Genomic DNA, 21,599 nt, shown 5'->3' on the forward strand with positions numbered 1-21,599 from the left:
CTTATTAGTGAGGAAATGCAAGTGACAGTGCAACAACAGAGCCGCATGCATGTGTGCAGGCAAGAAGAAGCCTTAAATAATTACCACTGCCCAACACAGAACTATAACAACATCAGCATGTGCAAAGCAGCAAAATGTTGTTGGGATACTAACACAGCAGGTCAGTGGTTTTACAGTACTACAGTTACTTACAAATGGACAGAGACAGCAACACTCATTGCAGTAAAGTAGATACAGCTGCACTAAAAATTCCTCTGTGCAATATTGCAGAATCGGGAAATGGTGCTCATCTGACAGCCCTGTCCCCAATCCAGCAAAACATTAACTACCACAACAGAACAGTTCTGCCAGCAGGAAATACAACACACATACAATCACCCATAATAGCCAACCGGCAATATCCTGGAAGCTGTCTGATTAAAGAAAAACAAATAAATAGAAAACAAGTGTTAGAAAAAAAGCAAAAGCAGATGATTATATATAGTGTGCCATTTGTGATGTCCTTATTTAAGCTTTGCTTCCTACAAATAGAGAGCTCCAGGGCAACAATGGTGCAGGTCAGCATACCCATGCCTGCACTGCTCACCAGTATGATGGGTGCCAGTCACTCTGGGCATGACAGCTGCCAGCTCGGACCATGCATTCAGTTTCCTAACAAGGACCTTTTCATGGCTCCAACAGACATTTCCTGAACTGGCTGTGTGGGTGATAGAGCAAACTGTTGCTCTCTTTTGCATACCAGGCAAACACTTTCCATGGAACACTGGCATTTCCACAAAAGTATTTCAAAATACAATAAAATGGCAGCATGAGAATAATTCCATACTCAGGAGTCTGAAATGTATGCAGTGATCCCTGGTGCCTTGGAAATGTGCAATACTTGCACCGTTTGTATGAATGTGCTGTCATGCATGGCAAGCCAATAGCATTGCAGCTGAATATATCTGTTCTCCTGATGCTGATGCATAGAAGACTAATGCAGCAGTCAGAATCCCATCCTGAAGCAGCACAGACATAGGGGATAGTGCACAGGAGGTACCTAAGAGGTCTGCATTACTGTGATAAGTGGTATATGTGCAGTATCACACATAAATGCTATTAGGATAATGTTAAGGGCAGGTGTACTTATGCTACAATAGGCAACAAGAACAGTACCCTAATGAGCTCATGCACTTTTTCACATACACACTTAGTGGAGGATGGCAGTACACTGACAGTACACTGACACCAAATGGCCACCCCTTCCACAGACAGGCAGCCCTAAGAAGTGTGCAGAACATATGAAGCTTCCCCTACTGCACCCATCCCAGTGTAACATGCTGTGTACTAATGTGCCATCATATTTTCACAGTGACATAGGTATCTCTGTGTGCCAGCACATTCCTTTCCAGACTATGATGTCTTGTCTCCCAGGGGATACAAATGCCCTTCAAAGTAGATGGATTGCAAAAGTTTATTTATTTTATTTTACATTTGTTTACCAGGAATGTCCAACTGAGCCAAAAAAGCCCGTTTTCAGTGGAGGCCCTGGGAGAAAAACTCTAAGTTTCATAGCAACAGTGTTACAAAAGAATGTAAAAAAATAGGTTACATAGGAAAAAGTGATACAATTGAGTTGAAACAAATGAAAAAACAAACAACAGATTACAAATAATGCAGTAAATATGTTTAGTCACACATATTACACATTATAATTGTTGGGTTTGAATGCAAAACATAAGAAATTAAAACATTTTGTATTTTTACTTAGGGGAGGGGTAGGGTGGGGTGGTAGCCTCACCAAATTAAACAATTAGAATAAAAATTTACAGAAATAAGCTGGAGATAGGTTCTAAAGGAGAGAGTCAGGGAATATAAACATTAGAGAGGAATAATATAGGATGAATAGTGCTAAAAAATACTGAGGGGTCAGCTTGGTGTTGAGCAGGAGCACAGCCAGTTTTTAGTGAAATGGGCCTTGAGAAGAGTTTTGAATTTGGAGGGGTTAGCTTTGAAAAGAATGGGTTGGTGAATAGAGTTCCAAATTTTGGAGAATGGCTTATCCCTGCAGAACATGACATTTTGCTACAGACAGTCACGACATATGATCAGTGGATGTTCAAGACTGGGGAACCCACATGCCTTTAAGTGATTATGTATGGAAAATTGTGGGAGAATGGGAGGAACCACAACATACGTCAGTGTCAGAAGCATGTGAACAACATGGTAAAAAATGGTCTCACAGAAGGCAAACAACATGAAACAGAACTGATGGCACAGGTGCTAGTCCTCCATCAAAGTCAGCACTCACCAGTGACAATGCTGATGGGATAGGTGCCATACCAGTAAGTGTCAGCACAAGTTCCAGGAAAAGCCAAATGCCTCATATCTCTCATGAAGACCAGGCAAGTATGCATCCAGACTGCAAGAGGCATATTGCCATTGTGAGTAAACCCACACACCATTAAATGTGCTGACCATCTTCTCTGTCTTCATAAGGGTGTCAGGTGTACAGAAGCCAGAAACTGATGCAACAAGTAGGTGTTTCAGACTTGGTTGTGGGACTGCATCTGTCAGTAGCATACATATCATGGGGCTTGGTGCATGTGGATTGACCTAGTTATGTATTTGTATCCACAGGGCACACTATCAATATTCTGATACTGTAGAGGATGGGAAACAACAACAGGCTGAAACCATTCCACTGCTAGGGCCTGATGATGATGATGATGCAACAGGTACACTGAATCATAGTTCCAGGGCACACTGACACTATCTCACTCCTAAGTGGGCATACATTCACTGGCTGGGATTACTGTGTAGACCAGCCTCATGTACACTCTGTCAATAAACTGATTACCTATTCTAGACAGGGTATCACATTTCAGCTAAATCATGACCACTGATAGTGGTGGTACAGCAGGGAAAGATGACTGCACTGCCTCTAATAACCAGATGCCCACTATATAACAGGCTATAGGTGTGACATGGCATCATCAACTATCCCATCTTGTCCCTGTCATGTGCAACTTTCTGCTGAAGCTGACAGATTTGCAAAGCTGTAATCTTGGCACCATCCAGAGATACACATGGAAATGGAGATGCCTGGTGCTGTGCATGGCTTCGGGAGGCAGTGGAGGTCATCCAGAATGCTATGCTCAGCTGTGTGCACTCAATGGTGGGACACATCACTACAATGATTACCTTCTTGGGGATATTAACCAGTGCCTCCATCAGTGTCCAGCAGCACAGTATGGCCCATTGCTATATGTATTTGTATATCCCTGGTGGATTCATAGAATATCCTTTGCAAGATACATAGCATGCACATGTCATATTTAGATACTGTTATAGCCAATACAATGGCAGGGTCAGCCAAACAGGGCTACTGAGGGAGGGCCACTTCATGAATGATCACCATGCAGGTCTTGTTCTCCAACAGGCATATATGAATTTCACAACATTAGCCCTGTGCCGCAGGGTTCCAGAATGTCTTTCCCATATTCCCCTGTTGTAGTTACCCAACTGAAAGGTCTCATAGTGGTACCCCCATTCACCCAACTGAGGAAATTATATTTAACACTGATAGCAGCCCATCACCATGACCCCTTCTCCACCTTCATTGACTTCTGGTCCCCACCCTGCCTAGTGTAGACTGTCATTTGTCCCTAGTCATCTGTGCAAATGCTGATGGTTGGGCCGCTCACCAGCCTCTATGTGTGCAGAGCAAGGGGAGACATCTGATTTACAGTGTGACTTGACCATTTACTTTATATTACACTGCATGCATCATTTTCCACTGTGTAACACCACACTGCCATTGGGTGCATGTCAGGGCCCTTAGATGTGGTTTAGATATTGCTTCTTTACCAGCACTGCCATATACTATCCACAGTGCCATCTGGATAGGAGTGGTGTGGCTCCTACTGGAAGCCTGCTGCCATGTGGTTCACTACTGAGGGATGCCAAGGTGGTCACTGCAGGTCCTGTTGCTGCCACACTGCTGGAAAGACTGGTGAATACTGCCTGGCCTGCCTTCTGATAGGTACTTATGGAGCCTTATGTCAAGGTTTATAACTCCAACATGTCTTCAGGCAGGCAAGTATATTTCTAATAGTTACCATTATTTTAGTCCTTATTTGAATAGAACTTTTTATCTCCATGGTAACTACATTTACAAAAAAACCCTATAGTTTATGTAGCCTAATGCACTCATTGTGGGGCATTTTGCATTAGTGAAACAGGACTAATGCCTAACAATGCCTTCAATAGTCATAATTCAAAATGTCTGTGTTTTAAGAAACTCATTTTTCACATTTCTGGAGAATGTTACAATAGATATAAGGGAAGTGGACTTGCAAAACACAGTTTTTTATAGGAAATATTACTGGCAATCCATTTTTAAACATGCCATATTGTCAGCTTTAAATGAAGCTCTTAATTTTAAATGTGTTTTAAAAGCAAAGTCATTATTATACCGATTTTAGAGACTTAGGTAGTATCTAACGTAGTTTATTGAATATTTGAGATCAGGTGACTCAAACATGTGATTTTTATATATTACTTGTGGTAAGATTTTAGACAAGTATCATGGAACACTTCTACAAGAATGAAAACATTTACTGGTCCCTGTGTGTTAGTTTCAGCAATAAAAAGTATTTCTTATCCTGAGGAAGTAAACCAAACTAGTTTTATTTCTTAGTTTCGCAGTGTGTATGGTGATGTTTTTTTGTGTATGTCTTTAATTATTTTCTTACAGAATATGCTGAATGAGTGCCACCACAATAATGGTAGTTAATTCTCCTATGTGCAGCTGAAAATTACTCAAAAAAAGCTGTTGTGTGAATCATTAAAACTCCACACCTATATTTTCTGCTACTAAGTTTGTTTGACATTAACTGTAAATAAACAGCGGCACACTGATACTGAGGTTTGATCTCCATGTATGATAGTGGGAGCTTAGCTTTGTCTAGCATTTTGCGTATCAGAATTTGACATGACAGAGTCAGTTAAGATACATATGCCAAATGTAATATGTCTGTTAGGAGAGGGGAAAAGAACGCCTGTAGTGTTCATTCCACAATGGAAACTAAAGAGACAGAACTGACCGGCCAAAGTGTCCAACATCCAAGAGCAGAATATAAACCAAAAAAGACTGGACGGCATGCAAAACAACAAGAAATAGCCAAAATCACTTCTTCTTTCGACTTTTTCCCAGTTAGGGGTCGCCACAGTGGATCACCTGTCTGCTCATGATTGGAGGTAGAGTTTTATGGTGTCAAGTTGCCAGCCCAGCACCCAACCTTCCACAAAAGGCACATACATGCATGCACTCACACTTAGGGCCAATTTAGGGTGTCCAATCCACCTACAGCATGTCTTTGGGAGGAAACCAGAGCACCCGGAGGAAACACATGCAACCACATTGAGTACATGCAGACTCCGTACAGAAGGCACCCCAGCTGAGGATTGAACCTGAGAACTTCTTGCTGTGAGGCGACAACACTAACTGCTGCACCACCGTGGCCACCCTTAAGTAGCCAAAATCACTGCTCACTTGAAATTGATTACACAAGAAGAGCTTGAGGATGTGTCTGCTTTGATAAATCAACATTTATTAGCCAAACACAAAAATATGAATACATAAATAGGTTAAGTACTTTCGTCCTATCTGTAACATAAAAAGGGAATTCACCAGAACAACTAAACCTCATAAATGTTTCTCTTATATAATTGTCTATGTAAACTAATATGATGCCTTTAAAGGCGTAGTACCCTAAAACTCTGAATTAACTCATAATACAATTTCATGTATGTATACATTATTTTACAATACATTTTGATCAACTGTTCAAAAAACTAAAGCCTAAGTAGTTATTAAGTAACAAGAATGATGTTAAAAATCCATATCATAAAAATCCAAATACCTAAATAAGTTAAGAGTTATGCCAATGTCAGTTAATAATATGTCATAAAAATAATAAATAATGCAAAAAAGCTGGCATAAATTCGCAATAGTGTTAAAATATCATTTAATAATGAATAATATGATGGATGTTGTTCTTTTTCAAATCTCATGCAAATACATTCTCATGAAGTGACAATAAAAATGTTTACAATAGACTTAAAAGAAAACATTTTCTTCAACAAACAGTATGGTGTTACAGTTTAGCAGCGCATAACTTAAGAATGGGGTAATAGAAATGTATTCGTTCATGTCACACTGCCAGCCCCAGCTATAAGGAATTTTGTAAATAATTTTATGTCATTTGTGAATATTGATACAATTTATACAGAACTGTGTGTAAAGTACTGAGCTAAAATGTAACCACAGCATGCCCTGTTGGAATAGAACAGGAATGTGCTTGCACTATTGTGACTGTTTAGTTGTATGTGTTTAATGGAAACTGGAACTCAGGAGGTTAACTTGAAAAGGTTTAGAGAAAATAGTTGAAATTAAATTGTTTTATTATTAACCCCCAAGAAACAATTGTTCTTGGGGATTTCAACATTGACTGGAACACTTGCTCTTATGAAACACCCACAACCCACATAAACCTCTATGGATTTACTAAAATCATAACCTCCCCCACCAGGACAGAAAACCCCAATAACAAGGAATGTACCCTAGACTGGATACTCATCAATACCCATCTTCAATCCTATAAATCAGGCACTTTGCCTGATGATCTAAGTGACCACTGTCTCACCTATGTAATCAAGCTCAAAGTAGACTGCTCCTACCAACCCACCTATAGAACATTAAGAAACAACAAGAATTTTATTCTCACCAAGTTTCAAAATGAACTTAAGGCATGCAACTGGTCAGTACTAAAATGTCTCCCCCTAGATGAAGTAGTAGCATACTTTAACACTAAATTCCTTGCTATTCTTAACTCCCATGCTCCCAGCCACTCTATTAGAACCAAAGTTAATATTGCACCATGGCTTTCTAAAGATACCAAAACCAAAATTTAATTCAGAAACAAAGCATAGGCCACCTACCGATAAACAAAAGCCCCACTTGATCAACTAAGATTCAGACAGCTAAGGAATGACACCAAAAAATCCATAACCTTAGACAAAAAGAACCACCACTACCATCTACTGCAAAAACACCAAAACAAACCTCAAAAGTTCTGGGCAGGAATAAACAAACTACTCCACCCAGGCCAAACCACCCCCCCCTCAGCTTCCCAACAAAAATCCCCAGTAGACATTGCTAATAACTTCAACAGCTTCTTCACAGAGATTATCCAGTCTCTAGCCAGCCAACTCTCTCCCAGTAGCTATAATTCTAATGCAGCCACACCCAGTAGCCAAACATACTTTACCTTCCAACCTGTTTCTACTCAATTTATTCATGCCCTACTTAAGAAACTAAGACCCACCACCCTGGCTGCCGACCTCCTTCCAGCAGACTATCTGCAAAAGGCTGCTGACACCATAGCATAAACCCATCTCAATCTTGATCAACAGAGCTATATCTGAAGCTACTGTACCCACTATATGGAAAATCTTCCATGTCATACCTTTCCATAAAAGAGGCAGTTCCACTGAACTGTCAAACTTTAGACCCATAGCTATTCTGTCACCTCTAGCTAAAATTATGGAGAAGTGTGTACACATACAGCTCATGCACTACCTCACACAGAACAAGCTGTTGTCCAACTTTCAGCATGGCTTTAAGCCACACCACAGTACTACTTCTGCCCTCCTGTCTTTCTGTAATATCATTAACCACAACTGCAATAATAACAAACTATCATCAACACTCTTTCTAGATCTATCCAAGGCTTTTTACATAGTTGACCACAAAATGCTTATAAATACCTTGAAGGCCTTCTCCTTAAACAACCATGCACTCCAATGGTTTCAATCCTACCTGCAGGGCAGGCAACAGGCAGTCCTATGGCAGGACAAGCTATCATCTCGCCTACCCATCACATTAGGAGTCCCCCAGGGCTCGATACTAGGACCCCTTCTTTTCTCCACCTTTATCAACGACCTTCACTCAGTCATTCCAGATGCTACCTGCATTCAATATGCGGATGACTCCACCTTAACTTGTTCTGACATCTTACCAGCTGCTTTAGTCACATTAACCCCAAATACCTTCAATACAGTGGAAACATGGCTCTCCGATCAACATCTAATCGTAAACCCCAACAAAACTAAGCTGCTCCTCTTCTCCCCCACACACAGGACCCCCCTGCCATCCTTCAATATAACCGCTAACAATGGCACTATCATCTCCCCAGAAGCCCAAACTAAACTACTGGGTGTCATAGTTGATAGCAACCTGAAGTTTGATGCGCATATCAAACTATTAAAACCATTAATAAAAAACTTGGCTCTCTTTACATAATCAAACCTTTCCTTACCCCACTTGCTAGAACTGCAATTGCCCATTCTCATCTACTATCAACTCTTCTCTACACCTCACCTCTATTCTCCAACTTAAACAAAACCGATCTTAATAAATTATCATCCTGCTATAACCACATTTTCAGATTTGCTACTGGCACAGCCTATCAGACACACCACTGTCACAACCTAAATCGCCTAGGATGGCTTGAACTGCCTAGCCTACTGCAGTTCAACCAGCTAATAGTGGCACATAAAATCCTTTACCAATCAGAAAATACACCTGCACTAAAAAATATTATCAGCCCCTACACCAGCACCCGGCCACTGCGATCCTCCACTAGACTCCTAGTTCAAACATACAAATCCAACTACTGAGCTGGGGACTCTCTGTTTGCCAACTCTGTTGGAAAAACATAGAACAGGCTCCAAGATGACTTGACCCTAGAACCCTCATTAACTTGATTCAAAAACAAACTCAAGAAATACTTCAAAACTCATTGGTTATGTCCTTGCACTAACCCCGACTAGTGATCTCTCTATTACTTAGGTGTCTTACCTTCAACTACTTCTAAGTTTTTTCTACCACACCATTTCAGGAAGGGTCAATTGTATAACTGCTGCTCAATGTGTCTTAAACCTGAATGTAATGTTATGTATATATAACTTTGAAAATAATGTTATGTTTTGTAAAGTGTTTTTATAATAAGTTAGTACTATATGTGCTAAATGCTGGTATTGTTTATGAATGTAATCTGCTTGAAACTAGCATTTACTAAATGTTCAATGTGTATTATTAGCTTGGAGCATTTCTCCCCGGGCCTCCGCTGAAAATGGACATATATCCAGTCAGACTATCCCGGTCAACAAATGTAAAATAAATAAATAAATATTGCATCATAAAAGTTAGTTTCAATGCAGCAATGTGACAGGATGTCTAGAATTAGGGTGCCTTCTGCATTGTTTTGTAAGTGTTTTATTGTTTTATGTTTCCTAGCAGTTGCAAACATCTGAAGGATATGTATATTTCACAGAGAGATGCTAAATTCTGTTAGATTCTGACAAAGGGGGTTTAGCTTGGGAGCTAAAGTCAGGTGAGAGAAAGTGATGTCATCCAAGCTAGTCCAGCAGCAATATTTGATATTAATTTAAGAACTGTCTCAGAGAGAGACTGTGCATTTTGTATTTTGTCTTTTATCTAACAAGAACATCCACTCATCACCACCTTCTGCACTTGCCCTGCTGTAAGTAAGTTTTTAGGGCATAGTAACTCTTTTAGATTCAAACAGAAATATAGTAAAGTGTAGCTTAGATGTTTTCTTTATTTATCTGAGACTGTCCTGCAACATTGTTTTAAATATTTCCTGTGATTTTGAACTGTGATATAACTGATTACTTACTGAGTATTGTTTTGTTCTTTTATTATTTATTATTAAATATATTTAAACATTTTAATTGTGGCTGGTCTGTTTAGAGATATTTAAGCTCTTAGAGTACTTACATAGCTATTTGGTGACACTGTACAGGCCACTCCTAAATACCCTTGCTCATGGACAACTAACATTTGGATTAATAGCACCATTACACAGTTGGATTGGACACCCTTTCTTAAGGGCCTTAAAATCACTGATAAGGGTTTCTGGTGGCAGTGGTAACTTCCTTATAATCTGGGTAGAAGGGTGCATAGCTAGAAAACTTGTATCAGCCTTTCCCATTTGTGTTTATGTATAAATAAAATCTAAAATTGTGTTTGTGTGTGTGTGTGTGTGTGTGTGTGTGTGTGTGTGTGTGTGTGTGTGTGTGTGTGTGTGTTGTGTGTGTGTGTTTGTATGTGTGTGTCAGCTACTTGGGCAGGGACACAAAGCACTGGTTGGACAGAAAGATTGTCAGGAGGACTTGGCTTGGAACCCCGGCTAAGGACTCAACTCTATAGCTGTGCCAGTAGGGAGTTCTATTGGTAGTCTGGAGAAAGAGGGAGAAACCAGTCCCAGACTGACTGTGATCTCTGTGTGATCTTAAGGGAAATTGCACTTTACTGTGTGTGTACTTGTCATCCCCCCAGTGTGTACGTCCCCCACTGTTGCCAGTGATGAGGATTGAGGCTCCTTGATTACTGGGCCAGTGTTGGGGCATCACAGTTCAACCCAAGTGGGGTGGTGGAATGTAATCTAAATTTCTAAAGCAATGACTTGTACTCAAGTTTATTTTCCCAGGCCCCCCACTTCCCCAAGTCAGGAAGACCGTTTCTAAAATGGTAAATTTAAATTTTGTAATATTTTACACCCTACTAAGAAAGCATTGTGTATTTTTTTCTTAGAAATGTCATAACAATGCTCATAAGTTCTCTTGTGTAATGTCCTTTGTGTTTTACCCACATAAAAGCTTGGACAGCTCAAACATATAGCAATGCATACCAAGCCTTTACTGTTGCAGTTACCACTATGGGTTGTAATGGTGCTACCATTTAAGTTCTGCAAAACGACTTTGTCCCCCAATAAAGTATTAGGACATTGATTACAGGCACCACATTTTTGGGTCTTTCTCTTCATTCTTTCATTAAGTCCACTTCTCAAACTGCCCCTTTACAACCTTGTTTCACGTTTCATCCACATTTTTTTTTGGAAATCATATTATTTGCCTTAAAAATGTCCAATTATTTTTAATAATGTCCTTAACCAAATTACTATACAAACTGAGAAACAACAACAAAAATAAATAAATAAATAAATAAAGAGCCACCAAGGCAGTCGAATACCACCAAATAGTTTATTAAACACCAGTCAGACTAAATACTTTTGCTGTAACATTCAAATGGCTTCTTCAGAGTCAATGCAGACAAACCATATTGGTATTATATAGTCTAACTAACACTTCAGTAATTCAATTGACCCTTCACTCAAATCAATTTAACCCTGACTTAATCAAACCTTCATTTAAAGTTAAAACCATGAGCAATAAAAACTTTAATATATAAATCAACACGGGAACTGTGAACTGCTATTGTTACTAAATATTTTAAAAAAGAAAACTTGAAAAGTAGTGAAAACAGTCAGCAATAAGTTTAAAAAGTATCATTGTAGCAGCAGCTGAAACCACTGCAGCCCTTTGCTTTAAAATGGGGGCAATGGAAATAAAGTCATTTAATCCAGGTTTGCAACAAGCATTCAGTCTCAACTGCCACCTAGCTTCCCTTACTTCTAATTCCAGTTTGTCATTGCCACCCCTTACACTGGTGTGAATCGTGTCGATGACAAAAAATACAAATGTTTTATAGTTCGGACACTCCAAAGTGTATAAATATAAAGCATTGTGTGTATTTTTATTTTTAATGTCCCTTAGATGTTCAATTATGTGGTCTTGTAGTCTCCTGATAGTCTTCCCTACATATAATCCTGAACAGGATAAACATGTGGCCAAGTAAACTACCATACAAGTGTTACAATTACATCTACCAGGGCACCCTATGGTGCATTCAAATCCTCCTACAGCAGCACTAGTAGCATCATTGATGTTCTTACAGACCTCGCACACACCACATTTATACTTAAGTGATCTATGCATTCTATGTGATCTAACACCTCTCTCCAAAATATTTTTGATGTTTCTACCCCTAATAAACACTACTCTAAGTTGAGTCCCTAATTTCTCTTTCATTTCAATATCAAAATGTAATTCCCATAATCTGCTGATACTAGCCACTAATTTTGATGTTTCTTCATTATATTGCAACACCAATACATGTGGGTCAAACTTAACTGTGGTCTCTGTGTTGCCTATAACTTCAGCTTTTAAGATTGGCTTAAATGTTGTACCCCTTTTTCACCATAATTTCTTTCTTTACTTTAAGGAGAAAACCCAATGGGTACCCCCTATTCTTCAACATTCCAATTAAGAGTAAAAATCTCTTTCCTGAAAAATTAATCATCACTGATAAGGCGAGACAGTCTCAACATTTGCACTTTCACCATAACCCCTCCTTTGATGTACTGGATGGCAACTGTTGTAATGCAGCAACATATTAGTGTATGTTTCTTTTCTGCGGATGGTGCTAATTAATGTTCCTCTAGTAGCATCACTTATGAAATGAATATCAAGAAAATCAATCTTAAAAGCTGAAGTTATGGGTAACACAAAGACCACAGTTAAGTTTGACCCAAGACACTAGTCAAGACTTTTGTGATGTGAATATTCCTGCAGGTTAGTTTTACTTTAGAATATATGATAAGAGTTTGGTACTAGATTTGTTGCTCATTCATTGCAGTTCAACCAGAGAATATCTGTGGATGGACCAGACACTTCACCTGACACTACAACGAGTTTATCTCTGGAGGGATGCAGACATTGTGCAGTTACTACATTGCATAGATAAGGAGGTCAGTGAGACTGCTGTATGTATTGCACTGTTCCACTACACCTGGATAACTATGTGTATTTGAATATTGTGCCATTAATGATTTAGCAACTTCAGCTGGAACAAATGTTTATCGTAATATCACACACTTTTGACAAGTGGGATTTGGCATTTTCCATTTGATTACAAAAGACTGTCTTTCCAGTAGGCCCCATACTACATTGCTGTTACAGATAATTATCATGAAGTAATCTATCTATCTATCTATATATCTATAAATGTGTGTGTGTGTGTGTGTGTGTGTGTGTGTGTGTGTGTGTGTGTGTGTGTGTGTGTGTGTGTGTGTGTGTGTGCGTGTGTGTGTATGACAGAGAGAGAGAGAGAGAGAGAGAGAGAGAGACAGAAGAAACACAAATGGTGCAAATGAAAAAAGCACTCAGGCTAAAATATATAAATCCAAGCAAAAAATGTCTAGCACTCAGAAACTGAATCTTATAGGGTTTTATTAAGCTTAGCCTAATAAAACCCTACAAGACTCAGTTTTTGTGTGCTGGATATTTTTTGCTTGGATTTATTCACACACACACACACACACACACACACACACACACACACACACACACACACACACACACACACACACACGCACACACACGCACACACGCATGCACGCACGCAGGCACGCACACACACACACACACACACACACACACACACACACACACACACACACACACACACACAATTCTTGGCCCCCATCTATTATAATAAACTCTTAACCCATATTGTCATATTCATTTGTGCTAACTTTTGGAATTCTAAAGCACTGGGAGAGAAAGGCAGGAACTGCAGATCACGGGCATCACCCAGCAGCAGCTGGGAGATTTATTATGTGTCATTAAGATGTTCCCCTGGTTAGAAACTCCTGCAGCAGATACTTGGATGAAGATTTTAAAAGACAATAATCTGAAACATTATTCTATTTCTAATATTTATATGAGTGTTAGAGGTACAATGTATTTTTTCCTCATATGTTTTGGGATACAGTTTTCAGTCTTTCTGGTACATGGATATCTTCTAGTGAGTTTGAAAAAAACTATTTTTTGTATCATCAGTTATTACTTCATCTCCTTCTTTAGAATGAACTACCTAGAAAATGTTGCATTTCTCATTTTACATTCATAAAAATGTATCTGTAAATGGAGAGAATTTATTTGATAATTTTTGGGGATGTTCAGATGGAACTACAGGAGATGGGTCACATGTTTTCAACATGCCCTAAACTTGTATCTTTTTGGAATGAAGGTCATAATCATATTTAACAAAATCTATACATTATTTGATATCCCTCTTCCTACAGACCTCATGCTAGATTGCTCTGGATTATTAATGCGTTTGCTAAGAATATGCATTACTAAACTCTAAACGAGTGAATGATCAGCATAGTCTTCAGGAACAGATTTTTGTTTGCAGCAATCTGGCTAAAATTAAACTATATTGTATTTCATCAAAATCGTTAATAGTTAAATGGAGGACACTGTTATTTAAGAATAATATTTAGGTTTTATAAGAGGATGTTACAGCGTTTATCAATGTTTTTGTTAATTCTGTCTCTTTTTATTCTATTTGATCTAAATGATTAAGAATAGATGATTTTTAGAGGATACTGCTAAGAAACTTAAGTACTTAGATTGTGTAAATGCAGTATTTAAATTCTGTAAGATAATATTAAAGTATTTTAGTTAATCAATGTTCTTGTTAAATGTATCTTATTTTTTCTGGAATGGCAGACTGTGTTATAAATGCTTTTAATACCTATCAGATGTGTATCATACCTTTCTTTCTCCATGCTTTCCTGTCCTTTTTACCTTGCCTTGCTTTTTTATCTCAATAAAATGTAATTAAAAAAGACCTCCTCAGCTGGCCAGAAAATGTGTTTTACTACCTGCTATTTTGAACCTTGTGCAAGTGTATGCTTCTATGAACTGATGATTCCTGCTGTAGTACATTAGCACTCCTTGGCAGGTACACGTGCCCCAGAATCTCTAGTTGCAAATGCTGCATTTCTAGACCTTCCCCAGGTGGTATTCTGGTTGCAACACTCTGTCTACACCCTTCCCTTGGGATGGGTGAGTCAGTGTTAGACCGTTACTCACATTTCTAATTAGCTGGTTCTTCTGGTATCTGAGCTGCTAATCAAATCTCAGCTACCTGAGGTGTAATCAGTGCTAGAATATCTACACAGTGCAACCTGCAGCAAATTGTTTGTATTTCTAAATAGCAAATGTCACTGCCCAGACACAAATTAATAACTCAAAAAGTATTTGGTGTGATTTTCTACTTAGCCTTAGGTAAATATCATCTGTTTTAAAAAGACAGAAGTATTTTATATAATTCTGTAACCCAAAACAAAGTGTGTCAGACTCACACTGCATCCAGTTTGGTTCCATTGAAAGCATGTCCATGAACTGCTGTAAATCCATTGTTGTATAACTTTCTGCAAATAAATAAAAACATTGTCAGTTAGCTGTTAACACATAAAGCAATGACAATGAACAAAAAAATCTAACATATTCACCTACACTACAAATTGTTCGTGTTATACAATGAATCAAGCAGAAATGTTGCAGGAGATTCAGCACTGATGAACTGAAGGCATAGCACTTTCAAACCGATACTAAATTCTATACTGAATATACAGTTCTATGCAGCAGACATTTAGAATTTGTAATCTAATACAGTTGGGTTTATTTTATTTTACAATGTATACAGTTATATCAACATCACACAATTAATAGAAAATAGTAATGACTTTGTTTTCTCTACCCTGACAGAGAAACAGGGATAAGAAGGCACAGGAAAGAAGCAGTAAGTATGGAAACGGTGCGTTCTAACATCAGATGCAATAATTTCAAGACAGATAAACTAGGTGTCACAGTACTGTTAGAGATGTATACTCTGGTTTTCACAGTAGGCTGCTGTAATGAAAAGTTTAGCTGGGCAATGACCTCAACTAACCACAGTATCTAACATGATCTGTAGAGTTATGGCTTTCTTAGCTCTTATTGCAGTTGTCTTGACCCACCAAGGAGTTTTGCCCATCAGACTGACTCTGTATTACTGCATAACTAAAACCTGTATACAGAGGTATAAGGTTTCTTATTTTGGAAGGCAGAAATAGAGTTGGCAGAAACATTCACTTATCTAAACTGGATTATTATCTGTTACTGTTTGCTCTGTGCCTGTGTCCAGATACAAGCATACATTAGACAATATCTAGCAGGATATGTTGATTTATTGAAATTTTGGGTTCCTATGCCCCCCCCCCCCCCATAGCATCAACCTCTGCCAGTGAGGGTGCCCACCAGTTTGTGAGATAGTTTCCTATCAAAGTCTCCAGTGCAAAAACTTCCATAAAGTTGTACATTATACTTATGTCACACACTGGCAGCTAAGCTCCATAGGAGTACTTTCATTATGGGTTAAGATCACATGACAATGCACCCATCTGCCTTAGACCACAGTGTCATCTTTCTGTCAGGAAATGTGCTATTTCCAATATTGGCCAGTTTATATGAGGAAAACTGGCATACGTGGTTCAATTCGTTGGTATTCTGAACAACTTTTGTACACAATAACCCAGGTTTCACTTCCCATTTGAATCCATCAGATGTGTATGTACCTACTACTACTCTCTCTCTCTCATGTATATGTCTTAGTATGTATTTAAGATTATATAGATTGCTTAAACCTGTATTTATCATATTTTAATAATAATTTACTACATGCTCACTGTACATTTATATATTTTAATCCAAAGATTATTTGATCCCTAGCATTCCTCTTGTTCCATGCATCTGCTGACACATTTTTTCAGTCATTTTATTATGCTTTCTCCTGCTTGACGTTATTTCATTGCTCTGAAATTCGTATCACATACCTATTCACAATGTGTTACAGCAGTATGGTATATCTAGAGTGCCCTTTTCAGGGATTTATCCATACATAGTGTATTTTAGTCATGGGGCAAGCACATGTGGCAAAACTTCAGAGGCAGGCATGGATAAATCTACATTTGTTTTTCAGAATTATGTACTACTGTTTGCATACTTTATCTTTTTTTATAATATTTCAGCAGCAATATTAATGCCTTCTCTGGTATTTTCATACTGAGAAAATATTACTTTTTACTACTGTTTTTGTACTATTTACTCTTGTTTGTGGACTGTATCATCATTGTGATATATTTCACCAAAACTATAACTAAAAGGTCATTATGATCGGTGTGCTACTCTGGAAAGCAAATATAAATAAATAAATTCAAATGTGATATATTGCTAATGCAGCATGACTTGTCATTTGTTGTCATTTATACACACACACACACACAAACACACACACACACACACACACACACACACACACACACACACACACACACACACACACACACACACACACACACGCATATATATATATAGTTGTCTTCTAAATGATTCAACATTTTTAATGTCATGTTTTAAAAAATGGCATTAAGAAGTTTCAACACACAGAAGACCAACCGACATAAATATTGAAAGTACATAAGACTGAAAAAGAAAAAGAATTTCCTCTTCCAATCTTCAACTAACCCTCCCACATAACACTAGCTGCAAATTTGTCTGAATAGCAACAATGTTATGCTGCCTACACCACCTTAGTAATGTGTGCTAATCCTAACCCTGTCACTTCTCCTAACCCTAACCCTACACTTTACATTAATAAAAACCTTCCTATAACACTGCCACTATATAAGACAAACTCAGAAACACAAACATGCACAAACACACACTAACTACATCTATCCCCTTACCTAAACCTGACCCTTACTCTAAAATACACACACTCACACACAAATATACAAAACCTATCCCCTCACCTACCCCAACCCTAACCCTGACTCTAACACACATGCACAAACATTCCCAATCCCTCTAGCCGCACTCACTTTTCTTGATGAAGCATTCCCTTGACATTTTGACCATTTGGCTATCTGTACCTTTGATATTAAGCACCACTCCTTTGCACTTGTTGACCAAATGGAAGTTTGGCAAAATGATGGGAACACACACACACACACACACACACATATATATATATATATATATATATATATATATATATATATATATATTTATTTTTTTTTTTTGTGGCTTATCTATGTAATAACAGTTCTCTGACTCATATTTGCATAAGCAATACAATTAATATTATAAAAAAATGAATAAGCCAAGAAAGCAGTTACATTTTATTTATTGGTTTATTTTATTTGTTTGAATTATCACAGTAGTTGATGATTGCATCAGAGTGCTATATCAATGTGTGGTTGTATGATTTATTATTTGAATATGCGTAGTGGTGCATCAGATTGTTTAGATATGATGTGTTTTGTTTTCATTTGAAAGCTATTTGTCTATAGCTTGTTTGGTGAAGATAAGTTCAGGAATATAATTGTTTAAGTTGCTCTTATACAGAGACATGTTTACACTCCTGTCTGGCATCAGACACCATTAGCAATATCAACATTCAGTATTCGCTGTATGCTAATGACTCTGGACCATTAATTTTACTTTTGTACAGACTTATCATTAGGTCAGATTATCTGTATATCATTTTTTTGTTTTAGTCTCTCTTGAATGTTGTTCACTTTAAGTTAGTAAAATGAAGAGAAGCCTGAGAATAAAAATATCTATGCAAGCACATATGTTGCCAGGACAATTGCTCGTGTTCCTATTTGATATCAACCTGTTAATTATTCTAAGCAAGCTATAACGTAATCATGTGTTTTTACTAAATAGTCAGGAGTGGCATGTCATTAAATTTGGTCACTTTTATTTTATATAGCACCACAACCTACTTTCCAGTAATTTATTTGGACCATTTGGAAGGGTGGCCTAATGGTTAAGGTGTTTGCCTTACAAACACAAGGTGCAAGGTTTGAGTCTCACAAGGGATAATTGGCTATGTTTAAAATGGCTTGCATGGTCAGTTAGCTTAGTATTAATCTATTTGCGATTATTGCTAATCAAGGTAATGGAAACTTTTTAATATATTTTCTGTCTGTTACTTGGCAGTTTTCTTTCATATGGGGTACAAGATTAAACCCAGGGAAGAGGTGTGGTGTATATGAGTGAAGATGAAGGAGAACTGGGGTTACTAAATCCAATTGTTTAGTCTGCTTCTTTAAACATGTATAGAATATTAGAGTGGGTAAAGGAAGAGAATGAGAAATGAATAGTGAAAAGGTTTAAAAATAAGTACAGGACATTCTGGGAGATGATGAGAATACGAAAAAGAAAAAATACGTAAATGAAGTTAAAATTATCAAGAAAAATACTACATGGGAAATAAAAATTGATGCTATAGAGAAAGATAGAAGGTTGTGATGACACTTGATTATGTAAATCCATGGGGAAATTTACCAGAAGATATGATTAAAGCCATTAAAGTAAGGAAAAGATGTTGTACCACGATAGATTGTCAGGATTATCAATGGAGACTGGTAATAAATAAATTATCAGTAAAGGGGAATACGCCATATAAAAAGAAAAATTAAAGTGTGGTTATTTTGTGAGGAGGAAGAGACACCAGAAAATGTTTTTTTAAATGTAAAAGAGTGGTGAAACTCTGGAAAAAATGTGAAGAAAAGTTTTTTGATGACATTAATGGCATAATATAGATATAAATATGATTATGTATGGATATTATAAGAGCAAGAAGAAAGAATATGTGAGAAGGGTATTTTATGTAATATGGGTTATTTGGAATGAAAGACTGAATGACATTTTTTTAACAGGAAAAAGATTTTTACAGATATAATGCAAAAAAATAGAGTATGGTTGTGGAAGAAAGAGTGGGGATCAATTATGGAAGAATAACAATGAGGATTTTATAAGAAAAATGATAAATAGTAAAAAAATAAAATGTGTGTGTATCTCTCTCTCTCTCTCTCTATATATATATATATATATATATATACACACACACACATACACATAAACACATATATACATATGGATGTGTGTGTGCCTGTAAATATGTACATTTTGTAAATATGTAAATAATGTTTTATTTATGTTGTGTTAAATAAAAGACCTCTACTCTTTTTGATAGGTGTTGCTGAATCTTTTATAGCCACACAAGCATCCACCAATTAGAGAAGATGAGACCTGGTTTATCATCTCATCTGAGCAATGACATAATCAGGAATGCAGCACCCCCCCTTATATTGTACTGCAGCATCAGTAACCAGTCTAGCTGATGTGGGAATTGAACCCAGATCCTTCTGCACCAAATGGGGGTGTGCTACCACTTGCACCACTACACTATGCCTTATATAGATATATACAAATAAATAAAGGTAGCCAATTTACATTTCCAATATTAGTACATTTATTAGATAGCAAAAGGCATTGTAACATCAATGCCTAGGCAGAAACAAGGGAACTATGTTGGAAAATGTTATTTGCAACTGAGAAATCTCAGTTAAAAGAGTCTATGTCTATTAAAATGTATTAAAACAAAGCCATTAACTGGTTAATTTTTAAATGTCTCTTTATTAAAAAAAAATCTGTGCTGCCTTTTACAGATCTCAGGAAGGTGATAACAAAGACTTGTCTATTTTTTACTTGCTCTGCATTTTTTAAGTAAAATGGTTAGAATTCAATCAGAATTGTTGTGGACTGCTTGCTTTTTTGTGTCAAGTGAGTGCTGGTCCATGATCTGTTTAGTGACAGTGGAGGTAAAAGGTTTAATACAGTCACAACCAAAACTGAGACATTATTTTCTGCCTTTTCTAGCTGATACAGACAGCATTTCCCTTTTAGGAGTGTCTAAGAGCTACTGTTCATGTAGTGTTGACCTACTGTTGTGCTACACTAATAATCTCATACCTGCTTCTAGCTGATCAGTGCAGTCTTTCCTATAAAGTATGTATCTAAGGATGTTGAATTCAGTTTTGTGGTTGAATAGTTTGAACTATGTTTCAGTGATGTCAAGGATATGTGGTCTGTTATCAGCTATCCAAGCTTGTAGGCCTAGAATGATACTGCAGATGCTGTTACTGTTTAGGTGGAAATTCCTAACACTTATTTTATAGCTTAAGGGGTAATATAATGCTTTACTGAGCAGTGAGGCAGTAGAACCAGGATTAGCCTTGATGTTTCCAGCACAGATAAGTGCCAGTAAAAGAGGTTTGAAATTAATCTTTAAGGAGTGCAAAGCGTAAAAAGATAGTGTCAGCTAATCTCCTGTGGTGATGATGTAACAGTGGTAGACAGTAAAGAGTATTTTTGTAATTGTTATTAATATGTACCAAGATGCTGTTATCTTGACATGTAACCACAGCAACGAAGTAAAATAGTTAAACAGGCTGTTTTTTACAAAGGCCGCAGCAGTGTAAAAATATATTTCTTTTTAAAACAGGTGATATTTTATGCTAAAGGCAGCAGACTCTAAGCAGTATACATATGACAGATGTTGAAACATTGGTAGTACAATTATACATTTCTTGCTTTATTTACTTTCTATAAAATGCCTTACCATTGGGTGGCCACGGTGGTGCAGCAGTTAGTGTTGTCACCTCACAGCAAAAAGTTCTCCAGTTCGATCTTTGGCTGGGGTGCCTTCTGTGCCGAGTCTGCATGTCCTCCCTGCAGTTGTGTGGGTTTCCTCCGGGTGCTCTGGTTTCCTCCCATATTCCAAAGACATGCTGTAGGTGGGTTGGACACTCTAAATTTGCCCTAGGCGTGAGTGCATGCGTGTGTGCCTTTTGTGGAAGGTTGGGCACCGGGCTGACAACTCGACACTGTAAAACTCTACTGCCAATCATGAGTGGACAGGTGATCCACTGCAGTGACCCCTA

At 37.6% G+C, this 21,599-nt stretch overlaps 1 protein-coding gene across 2 annotated transcripts in view; it reads right to left on the reverse strand.

Moving 5' to 3' along the window:
• Window positions 1–21,599, reverse strand: part of TSHR (thyroid stimulating hormone receptor) — a 1,235,241-nt gene that overhangs the window by 268,563 nt on the left and 945,079 nt on the right. For both annotated transcript variants that reach the window (XM_044074034.1, XM_044074033.1), the window contains one exon: window positions 15,126–15,194. In XM_044074034.1, coding sequence (XP_043929969.1) covers window positions 15,126–15,194 — 69 coding nt within the window. The remainder of the gene's footprint in view (window positions 1–15,125; window positions 15,195–21,599) is intronic.

This window comes from Protopterus annectens, chromosome 6.part0 (assembly GCF_019279795.1).
Source record: "Protopterus annectens isolate FY-2018-M chromosome 6.part0, PAN1.0, whole genome shotgun sequence".
In the NCBI taxonomy this organism is placed as follows: domain Eukaryota; kingdom Metazoa; phylum Chordata; order Ceratodontiformes; family Protopteridae; genus Protopterus; species Protopterus annectens.